This window comes from Perissodus microlepis, chromosome 7 (assembly GCF_051167445.1).
Source record: "Perissodus microlepis isolate ML-2025 ecotype Zambia chromosome 7, ASM5116744v1, whole genome shotgun sequence".
NCBI lineage: Eukaryota > Metazoa > Chordata > Actinopteri > Cichliformes > Cichlidae > Perissodus > Perissodus microlepis.
In genome coordinates this window covers 33,279,095-33,291,357 of record NC_140467.1, presented here as the reverse complement: position 1 = coordinate 33,291,357, position 12,263 = coordinate 33,279,095, and the positions used below count along the sequence as shown (strand labels likewise).

Below are 12,263 nucleotides of genomic sequence, written 5' to 3'. Positions count from 1 at the left end.
TTCCCTCTATTGATAATATACAAGATGAGTTCAGGTTCCAGTACCTTCACACCCCACCAGGGGGCCGTGGCCCATTCATTAATTATCCAGTTCAATGCTGCTGGTGGGTGGGCTGCTCCCCCAGTTGTCACAGAGCCAGAGAGAGGGTACGCCCTTGAAAAGTTCCCAGTCTGTTCCAGATAATAAACTTTACTTACATTCAGTTCTTGTGTTTATTACCTTAAAGGCAATTAAAAGACCTGCATGATGGATGCATTAATGACTGAACCTGAACATGTGGTGGCCTGGCTGATTCAAATCATTAAAAAAAAATGTTACCACTGCCATTTTAATTTAGTCTATAATTGTATTTACTTTTTGTTTTCCATTTCATTTCAGGTATAGAAAAAAATAATCATCCAACCATTCATCCACCTAACTGTTGTCAATGGCAGCCAATAAATCAATGGAGTGGCCTTTTTGGATCCTGTGTTTAAACGTGCGCACCGAATCAGATGTTCTGTGAGTCAGTGTCATTTTTCAGATGGTGAAGAAAGCAGAGCAACTACCAGCTAAAGAAAGGTTTCTAACACGTACAAATCAAAGCAGATATACACACATTTACTAGGCGGAATAACAATGAACACAGCTACAAATGATCATTTTGGTCCATCTCTGTTCGTGTCATGCAGTCAAAACCCATCATTAAAGATCATTCTGTGCAACTCTGTTTAATTCATTAGCAAATATGTGGAAGTCTTGATTTTCACTGAAGTAAATCTATTGCTCATTTGCTTATCCAGATTGTTGCATGTTCTTTCCTTTACTGCTATCTCAGACCCACAAATAGCATCAATAATCCCGCCACAACAACAGGCTTGGCTTTAAATAAGCCTCTGCGTCTAATTTTATCATCAGCACATTACTCATTCACACCGTCCTTTCCCTCCTGTATAGTTCTCCACAGGCTTAATCCACTACACTTTAGCAAACCCGTGTTCAGAGATGGCCTCTGAAAGCAGTAGATTGCTGTTTCCCGTTTCCCGTGTCAAGAACTTACAGCTGAATTTCTTTCCGACTCGCTCCTCTTCCTAAAAGCCTGCCTTGGCCTCAGTCTCCAGAGTCAATGCCAGGGTTAGCAACCAAGTATGCATCTACCCAGCACTAGCTTTTCATTAATCATCTTCTCTGCCGCGTGCCAGGTAGTCAGAAGATGTGACAGGATAGGGATAAGGACATCAATTTTGCTTTCCTGGCCAGAGACGTTAACAATAAGGCAGGCAAGTCTTGTCTCACCATCAGCCACAGGCTCTCTGATTTTGTTAATTTAATTGGTTTCAAGTCTGAGGAGGATTTGAGGAAGAAACAAAAGAGGAGCGGTGATGTAGCAGCACAAAGAACAAACAGAGAGCCAGCAAAGAACACAAAAGATAAGAGATGAGTTTGCTTTTCGATATGTTTACCTGTCTCCCTCAGCCTACAGTGAGCTGAAGAAATACTGTGTGCCTCTCCTGTGTTTGGAACAGTTGCTTTTTTATCACCATCCTGCAAAGGGACCAGAGAGTGAGGGGATTAAATAAGAGATGAAAACTTGGCCGCTGTCTAAATTCACTGGGTTGACACATAGTCTGCTGCCAGGGACATTGACATGCAAACACTTGGCCACAAGTTAGAGGAACGGGAGCCGAGTGGCCCGGAGCAGCTCCGCAGACTGCTAATGGTCAGTGTGTCGATTAGATGGTGGGAGGCAGATAGAAATCTCGTTATACTATTAATTGATTCATAGCTTGGAGCTCAATCCAGGGTTGTGACGGAGGTTGGTCTAGCTCAGCAGTGCCAACATGCAGACGGCACCGGACTGCCTGCTGTGAAGAGTCTGCAGATGTTTAACACACTTTGCATTTATTATGCTTCGCTCCGAATTTAACTCAGAGAGCTCAGTGCAATTGACTATGTGCACGAGACAATGCTAACTTCCTGGTTTGAGACCGGATGTGGGGTTGTGCATTTCCGGTAGCTTTACTTTGCGGTCAATCGCTACTGCGAAGATATACTCCAAAATCATGTCCAAAACTCGAAAACGGAAAGATTGCGTTAAGTTACAAAGAGCAGAAGGTGGGAACACTCACCACTGTGTGTCATAAAAAAATCTAATGATCAATTTTGATGCTTAAAGAGTTTAGATCGATCAGTTGTTTACATCACTCAACACAAGCAGAACTGCATTACTGCAAGCAGAAGACACATCGTCCACATTCAGAAGCACATCTCTGTATAGTGACTGGTCTTATGATTTAAACAGGCAAATGTTCAGCATTCAAACTACAGGTGAAGAATAGTCAAACCGGATGTTTCCCCCGTTATGTCGATATCAGCTAGTCAAGTACACACCTACACAGCATGTTAACAAACCGTGAAAAAAGCCACACACAAAATGAATGATTGCTGGTAACGGTTTCTATACATTAGTATTTACGAAGGGTATGTTGTGACTTACCTTCGGTCCCTCGCTATAACACGGTTCACCTTTCACTTCGCTGTTTCGCGGATTTTTTTAGTGCAAGTTTGCATGCTTTTTTTTTACGTCACATTGTGTCCTGCGTCCTGATCGCTGCAGACGATCTCCTCCGTGACGTCTCTCCTGTACAGTACAGAATCGCTGCATCGATCGCTAGCAGTGTGACTCTGAAGTGCAGTACTGTATGTCCACGAAACGTTTTGCACCGTCAAAAAATAAAATTGGCTACTTGATTTCACCTATCGCTGGTTATTTTTAGAACATAACACCCGCGATAAACGAGGGACAGCTGAGAAATATAACATTTGAATCCCTTTTCTCTTTTGCTCTGAGGCATGGGGAGAAAATATCGACAAGTCGATGAACATCATTTACAGATATATTGGGTAAATGCCCAAGACATCTATAGAAATGTAAATCGCCGCTTGATTCATTCATTTGCTTAACTTGTTTTGGACCGTAAACCAGGCGCGAATAGGACACCGGAAACAAAGCTCCCCACAGGAGTTTCTGCACCGGAAGTAGCATATGCTAACGTGCACATAGTCAATGGCATCTTCACCGCATTAATGTGATCTTAAAGAGGATATAGTTGCAGTACAAAACTTAAAAACAAGCAATTATCAGATGTATCCCAAGTGATTACAAGTTAATGAGTTCGTATGATGTCACCAGGAGGGTTACAAATGAGGGGATTGCTCTTGGTAACCGTTCATAGAGCCAGAGGTTGCCTTTGGGATTAACATCAACATGTTTTAAAAATGTTTTTGCGGTGTGGAGGACAATCAAAGCATCTTTGGTGGAAAAACAGCTGCCTGTTCCTGCTGAAAACAGAGCTAATGAGATCGCTCAGCTCCAACCACTTAGTAAATGTGGCAGAAAACTATTTCTGGACTTGAAGATTAGAATTTAGGGCTGCAACAATTTCCACCTTGATAACATTTGGTTTGGCGTTAAAAACATAAATTAAAACTGAGACTTGAAGTTGGATACTCGGAGCGACCGGAGTTCAGTTCAAGGCGACGAGACTGCTGAAATGAATTGCTGTCACAGCTGGATTCATCAAGAGCGTCCAGACAGCTGCTTATTCAGTGGTGAAATTTCATCTGTCACAAATGACAGAAGCTTAGATTCACTGAGCTTCACAGACGTGGCTGTTGGATTTTGAAAGGACTATAAACACAGAGATTCAGTCAGTTAATCATCAGAAAAGTTTATTAGATGTGCTTTGGTTTGTTGTTTAAGGAGTCTAATGAGAAAACTATTTAGAGATGCAACGATGTATCAGGCAAACATATCAGCTTTGATTGTTGTAGAAAATCCTGAGACCAGGCTTCAACTCATACAGAAATACTAACTCAAGAGAGCCAGTTATTAAAGCAGAGACCAGAGTTCTGCGATTTATCTGTTTTTTTAAATAAATAATATAATTTGTGTAATATAATGACATAAACTGGAGAGACAGCACCGCTCCAGCAGTAGATAGCATCAACAAGTTTGAACATAAAAGTCACCAGTTTCTTAGAAGAACAATATGCTTTTAAAAAAAGAAAGAAGAAGAAACAAAGAGTGGAATTTCCAAATTAAAAGTTGGATCATTTCCACTCTTACTTATATACTATACTATTTATTGTATGTCATCAAGGTGCTCTAACGATGGGAGATTTTTCAAATAAAGGCCTTAACAGTTAACTGTTAAAAAAAAACAACAACAAAAACCCACCAGTGTCAGATATATCTCTGATATTCAAAATAAAAATCCCAAGTTTATAAGAATAATAAAGGAATTTAATTGACACTCACTTTTTTCAAAGATGAAACCCTCTAAATACTTATTGAAGATCAAGATAGTTTAACAATGTGAAATTTTCTAAATAACACCCCATAGGTCATTTTAGAAAATTAGCATGATGCTCAGAAATATCGCCATTTTGAGAATAAAAACCTATTTACCACCAAATTTTTAGCAGCAAGCCACAGACCAAAATCCCGTAACAACAACAGTCCCACAGCAATTTCTCCAGAAACTGCATAGCTTATTTTAATGCTGCAAATGGATATGTGGCAACAGTCAACAAAGTTCTGGATTTGGAGAAACAACACATTCAGAAAGAAATTGTCTTTTAAAACCACCAGACAAAACTGACAAAAGCAGTCATTTTTACCTCACAGAAAACAGGACCAGCTCATTGTTCATCCACTTTGTGTGTTTAAGTTCTGAATTAATGTATTATAACACTGAGAAGTGGTAGGAATACAACTCCTGTGTTTTAAGGGGTAAAATCACTGCTTTTATCAGTGGAGCTTGGTAGAGTGTAACTGCTTCCCTTCCTCAGCAGGAAGAGCTGTCGGGCAAGAGGTAAACCGGTAACAATGTTCCAAATATAGGGTGCACTTAAACTGATATTGATTTGTTATTGGTGGCCAAAAATCTGCTTTGCCACTGACTGTGCTCACAGACATAAACACAGGTCAAATGGCTTCCAGGTCATCCACAGAATCTATTTATCATACAGAAAAAGGGCCCTGCTGTGCATGATCTCTTGGGACTTCACCAAATAAGCAGAAGCCACATCTAAAAATTCCCCTCTTATTGATGACTGCCATTGGCTAGGAGGATGGCATTTTCCGATGGCAGTGTTTGATGTTTATCTTTTGTTTCCCATCAATTTTGTGCCGAATAAATGTTCAAAGACATTGTGATGAAAGGATAAAATACTTTAAAACTGTTGATAACGAGAATGTATTTGTTTCTCTTGTTGAAAACGAGGATAGATGACATCAAAGACAACAAAAACAAGAACACACACACACACACACACACACTTCAAGGTGCATCCCTAAAATTACAAATTAAGCTTTAGGGTGTACAAACAAGAAGTGATGCAGCACAAGATTAAAAACAATGTCACCCAGCATCTTGACCTGAATATAAACTATATTTTACAATGTTTGGTTGCACAACATGAGTTTGTATTGATGGACTTGCAAGTGGGCCTGGAGTTGAAAAGGTTAAATTGATTACAGTTCTAAAAGCCTGTAATAAAATTTAGTCCAAACTGAGAAGGCATAAAAATAACTGAACTCAAGCATTAATGACCTCCAGGGGGACTTTATCGTAGACAAGGCTCCTCTCCTGCTGGCTGGATGCCTGCACTTTGCAGCTAATAACAGCACTAGGGCATGCAGCAGCGGTAACTAGTAGCAGTCACAGGTATAGACATGCTATCATCAATATGGAGCAGCTGAATTCTGATGACGGGAATTAAGGGATGAGAATGCTCCACTTCTTTATTTACAATAGCAATGATGAACGGCATTTTTTCCACAGATAAGAGACAACTTGAAATGATTGAGAAAAAAAAAATACTAAGACATGCCATTAGTATTCCAGCCAATGCATAAATGAGGCACAGTCACAGTCTCCTGCAGTTTTGTGAAAGACTGTAGTCAGCAGATTTAAGAGAATGTATTATTAAGACAAAAATAGGACAATGAATGCTTCACGTCGACGTACTAAAAGGTTATGAAAGTATATGTCCTATGTGTCTCCCTTATGGGCAGATCAAACGAACAAAGCTACAATAAGAAACGATACAGAATACACCAGGAATGAAGAGGCGATAACAGAGGGCCCGTAAACAAAAGGAGGTTAAATATTATGTGTCAGGGACCTTGACCCCGTAAAGCCCAAAACTTGCCCTAAAGCAACCATGGGAAAGGAAAAGAGGCATAAAATGTTCTCATGTCTAAGCATTAGCCAAAAGCCTAAAGGTGCAGTTTTTTGGATTAAACGCAGATGGGGGATTGCCATGTGGCTGAGCCCTGAATAAAGTGAATTACAAAAACCCAGACGAGACCAGACAGAGCCTGGATGACTTTTTGAAGACCAGTGAAGGTTAGAAAGGACTCAATCTGAGCTATAATCCATGGTCGCTGGAGGGAACATAACAGTGACCTTTCAACTACAGATAACCACCATTTTAAAAAGCAGCTTACAGATACCTGGCACTTTTGGTGGCTACTTTTCTTTAGCTCGTCGACTTTAACAGAGAACTTTCTACTCTTTGAGTGCAAAAGATCCATGTGCTGAAACCATGGTTCTCAACGTGTGGCCCACAGGCCAAAGACAGCACATGGCAATGTAGAAAGAGTGAACACATTTCATTCATCCACATTTCATGTCATAGGATACCAAGTGAACATTTCTCATTATCTTTAATTGCCATTGTAACTAACTAAATCTTGTTAACTAATACTTCCAACCTGTGTCAGAAAAATAAATCTTATTTGACGAGCTACTTTTTCCATGTGCCGGCTCCATAAACCAATATTCTAAACTCTGACAAGAGGTTTCTCTGAAATGAAATCTCTTTTCCAGGAGAGACCAGACCAACAACACATAATGATTACGACACACCAGCAAAATGCCCCAGTACTGAACTCCACAGCCTACCTGACTATTATTGCTGACCATGTCCATCCCTTTATGACCACAGTGTACCCATTTTCTGATGGCTGTTTCCATCAGGACAATGCACCATGTCACAAAGCTCAAATCAGCTCAAACTGGGAACATTACAATGACTTTACTGTACTCAAATGGCCTCCACAGTCACAGATCCCAACCCAACAGGGCACCTTTGGAAAGTGGTGGAATGGGAGATTAGCATGGAGGGTGTGCAGCTGATAAATCTGCAGCAACTGTTTAATGCTATCCATGTCAATATGGACCCACATCTCTGAGGAGGGTTCTTAGTTCTAAAGGAAAAAGAAGGTCCAATTTAGTACAAGCATACTAAAAATAGCTGGTGAGTGTATATTTACATATTCAGTGTAATTATGCATTAAGAAAGTGAGTTTCTGAAACTCTTAACAACATAAAACAATTAAAGTGAGATGCAACTTTACAACCCTGCTAAAACTGACTTGTGCTTTTGAACTGTGATTGCTTGTGCTGTGAGTACAACCTGGGTGTCAATGAGTGCAATCACAACAAAAATCCCTATGGGGGTAAGAACTGAGCCAAAGGGGGAAAAGTCAGGATGAAGAGGTAAAAGAGTTAAGAGGACTCTTCAGCACCATGGACAGTTCACAAGGCTCATAAAACCAAGTCCTCAATAGAATTCCTCCTAAATCAATCTGCCCTGCACACTTATTCGCACATGCTCTTTTATCACCTCATTTACTAATAGGCGTCCTTTGCGCTCAATGTCATTAACAGTAGTGCTCGAGGATAAAGTCATCTTTATTCTAAGTTATAGCGTTAAAGAAATGACCTCCTTTCTCACACACACACACACACAGACACAGACACACACACACACACACACACACACACACACACAGACACACACACACACACACACACACACACACACACACACTTCTATGGTTACCAGCTGCTTTGAAGGTGTCTGGTTACATACGAGCTTCCTAGAAGTAGTAGTTTAAAGCTGACACTCCAGTGTTGCTACAGCACATGCGTAGTGATATTACAAAGCTGCTTTCAGTGGACAAAATTAATTCCCCTGAACACATCGGAGCTTGTTAGTGCCAAGAGGTCAATTTCAGACACAGAGGCCAAACACGTAATTAATACGAGACGGGAGATAATCATACACGGGATATCGAGGTCTAGAGCAGAAGTAGTTCCCAGGAGTTCGTGCCAGTTCAATGTTGCTGGGATCTAACAACATATATTAACAACACATATATTGTTTATTATAAAGAGAATTTTGCTTCGGCTGTGTAAGAAAAATAAGAAAAATGCAACGCTTACCTTCACTGCTTCAGCATGGGTGACTTTATCGAAGACTTTGTCGTTGACTTTCATGATCTGGTCACCGACCCGGAGACCCTCTTTCTCCGCCAAGCTCCCGGGCTCCACCAGGGACACGTAGATCCCGACTCCGTGCTCCGAGCCGCCGCGAATGCTGAAGCCCAGGCCCTCGTTGCTCTTGTGCCGCTTCATGGTGACCTGGCGCAGCTCACCGGGCGGCTCGTGGATAAAGTTCCTCCCGAGAAGAGGTACCAGGGGAGCTGTCCCGTCGCTGCTGGTGCTGAAGCTGTCCGGAGAGCCCCGCAGCGCCACTTGAAACTCGGGGGGGTTGTTTGGAGAGAAATGCCCCGGGGGCGTCGGGCTAGCGCTGAGGAATTCGCCCGGGGACGGCTCGGCGTGTCCGTTGCTTGCAACTAAATCCGACTTTAAGTAAAGGCCCTCCGAGGTGTACTGCTCGAAAAGGAGCTGATCGGAGCGGGGGATCACCAGCCGCAGCATGGGCAGAAGTTGCCGTTTGCTGGGAGCATTGAGGATGACATTGAGGGTCTGCACCAGGTCGTACACGTTGCGTTTGGAGTGGTAGACATTCAGGCAGTGGATGAACTGCTCCCTCTCGAAATCGTTGAGCAGGAGGTTGAGCGCGTTGTGCAGCTTCCTCACGTTAGCTGACAGCGTCCGTGCGCTGGACGCCACAGAGTTTGCCGAAGAGCTGAGCGACATGCGCTCCAGGTCTGTGCTGCTCATCCTGGCGGTGTGACCGGGACACGGCACCACACACTTCTGCGGGGTTAGAGAGCGCACATAACGGGATGGACGCGCGGGATCAGACCGGCGCTTGGCATCACGACCACTGGAGCACTTGCAGCGCGGTTATACCCATGGTCTCCGGTACCGACAGATGAACCACCTCAGGCTGTTATTCTCGCAGACACGAAAGAAGTTCAGAGAATTATGCCCAACTCAATGTCAGCGTTCACCCAAATTATCTCGCTAATATTGATTAGATATCGCTAACAGTATTCCGCAAACTTCACGCGCAAACGGTGCGTCACGGCTGGGAATGCAACAGCCGCGTGGAAAACTCGTCCCACTCCGTCAGTGAGCTTACTAATATGCCACGTAAAGCTCTCAGCCTGCGTGTCATCAGCTGCCGTCTTATTTTCCAGGAGGTCAGGTGGCTACCGAGCTGCCGCTTCTCTGGTGTCCGCCTCGCCGTCAACAGCCCCACTCCAGTTCAGAATAAACACCGGAACTGAAAATTACACGCATTCAGTCCAACAAATTCGGCAAAAAGGAATAACAATTCCTTCGATGAAGAAAACAGAAAAGGATGAAAACTTATTTTTGGTCTCCTGCCCCGCGTCCCGAGGAGTTCAATATCCCGCTGTGGTCACCGTTTTACTTCCAAACGACTTAAAGCTCGCAAAAAATATCTATCTATGCACATCCACACGGAACAAGAGAGCTTTGTTGTTTTTTGTTTTTATTATCCGTTTGCTTGAAGTGCGGTGGTGACGTGCAGCTCAGAGTCCGCTTCCCAAACGTTACTACAGCGACTGAGCAAAGACTGGCGGATCTCTCGCGTCTGACCGTCCCCTGTCAGGAAATGACGCAACCTCATGCAGCCAATTAGTAGGTGGGAATTAGCAACAAGCACTCGTGTCACAACTGACGCCAATAAGTTAGTAAATGGATCTTTAATTAGACACAACAATAAACTGCTCGTTACTCAGGGTCGTTTGAAGGATTTTATAAATGGGGTGGCACAAGAGGAACCAAGAACAAAGTGCCGACAAACACGTGAATGTCTGATTGGAAATATATATATATATTTTTTTTTTTTTAATGTAGAAAACTGGTTTAGAAAAAAAATGGTTTTATTTATTTGTGCAGCTCTGTACCCTGATGCATATGGTATTATATGAAAAGTGGCTCTATACAAGAGTCTGATCTTTTACATGTAGCTGTCTTGCATAATGGTGAAACCTTAGGCTGTGAAAAAATAAAAAAAAATAAAGACAGAAACAGTCAGTTCCATGTTTTCTGTTTATGTTTCAGGTGGGTACGGTAGCTAGAAATTACCACATATGATTAAAACAGCGCAGTGCAAAGTTATCAGCTCACACCAGTTTGTTTGGTTAGCAAGCTGCTGTACAGGTGAAGCACGCACACGACTACACATGATCTGGCGTGGAGCTTCATATCTGCTTGAAATAATAAATGTTTTACTATTATTTTGCCGAGTGCAAAAACAGTCTTTATAACTACCGTACTATAAGATTTTCTTGTGTAATTTACAATTTTAAGGCTTTAGATTAGGGCTGAGACAAACCAGGGCAGGGGTAGGGAAGGTTAGTCCTCGAGAGGTTCCTGCAGGTTTTAGATCTCACCCTGGGTCACCACACCTCAATCTAATCATTCAACGAAGGATTTCAAACACATGACCACTAAACACATAAATGTATGTGTGGTCTTTGATGTGTGATAATGTGGGGTTAAGTGAATAAGGCCCCACTAACACGGGCCACTTTCAAAGTCAAAATACACAACTTTTACTTACTTACTTTTATTTCAGATTTTTCAAGTTTTACTACCGCTGGGTTAGTAGTTAGAGAATATTTGTAGAAAAATGTGAAAAACTACAGGAAACCGTGGAAATCTGCTAGCAACAAAAGCAATGACTACGAGGTTTTTGTTGCAATACTTCAACCAGTGACAGATTCAGCAGTTCTTCTTGTAACCACAGGGACTGCCCCCTATTGGCCAATAAATACAAGCACTTCTACAGTGGCTTGACTTTTCAGACTTGGGATCTATTAATACAGTCTGATCAGGGCCTGTGTTGGTATTACTAGGTCTGGGTAATCAAAGCCACTTAGTGCAATGCTTTGTTATCAAATCACCATTTATTATGATGTTTATTCAGTGATTTCAGGAACCAGATTAACATAATTTGTGAGTCTCAGAGTCATCTTATGACATGACAAAGGAGAGAAAATATATTTTTGTCACAATAAAAAGTTTCAGTTTCAACTTTTTATTACTGGTCTTGTCAGCTCTAACCTAAAAGTTTCACTGTACTGACATAAAACACTTTAAAGGTCTTTTTTTGTATCTTAAATCTCACTTTGCAAAACGAAAAAAACACACAGCATCAACTCAGTGTATCTGTCTCTGATTTTTTTTTTTCCCTGTAATCCACCTTTTCTGAATAGGAATTGATCTTTGTCTGCAGGTCTCTCTCTGGAGTTTAACTAGCAATCCTTGATCCATGAAGCCTCAAGCTATAGCCAAAAGGAGCAAAGTGGACTTGAGCTCGGCTCCCAGAGTGATCGATCACAAGAACAAAACTGTGACGATATCAACTGCAAAATGAAACCCTGTGCTCCAAGGCCATTGTGTTGACAAATGGCGGTGTGCAGTTTTGGCAGAGCTTCAGAGCTGAGTCTTCCTTTAAAACTGAAGCCAGTGCAGATATTCATTCCACTTTATTAACCAGTAACTGAAGCGGTGGTAAGGCTGACTGCTCTCAGAAAAAGAACCATTGTGACATTTAAAGCGCTATACAAATACAGACCATTTTTTTACCATTTTAATTTGAAATTATGATCCTGGGTGTGCTGGGTGACAAAATTACTAATGTCAAAGTAATTAGTGAGGTTTAAAATGGACCAACAGACTTGGAAAATGAAACTAACTCGGAAAATGAAAATGGTCTTTGGAAATGAATCAATAAGACAGAGAATGCACTGACCATCAAAGGAGCAAATGAGGTTAAGGCGGAGCCGATTGAAATCACAGATGAAGTCAGCACTCTGCTTTTTGAAAGTGATGCAGCAGAACTGTCAGCAGGCGGCAACCCAGGGAGCTGAGATAAAAACAAAAGCATTTCAGACGATACGCATAGTTTCACAGGAGGAGGTTTATCATTCAATGACTCGCTTCCCAGAGTCAATCTTCTTCCTCCAAATAAGCTCGTTGGAA

At 41.9% G+C, this 12,263-nt stretch overlaps 1 protein-coding gene across 3 annotated transcripts in view; it reads right to left on the bottom strand.

The window, feature by feature from the left end:
• Window positions 1–9,865, bottom strand: part of whrna (whirlin a) — a 190,018-nt gene extending 180,153 nt beyond the window's left edge. For all 3 annotated transcript variants that reach the window (XR_014800755.1, XM_084934724.1, XM_084934725.1), the window contains exon 1: window positions 8,280–9,865. Coding sequence is in view for 2 of the 3 variants with exons in the window: in XM_084934724.1 (XP_084790850.1) it covers window positions 8,280–9,023 (744 nt within the window). In the remaining variant the exon portion in view is untranslated. The remainder of the gene's footprint in view (window positions 1–8,279) is intronic.
• Window positions 9,866–12,263: the final 2,398 nt, after the last annotated feature.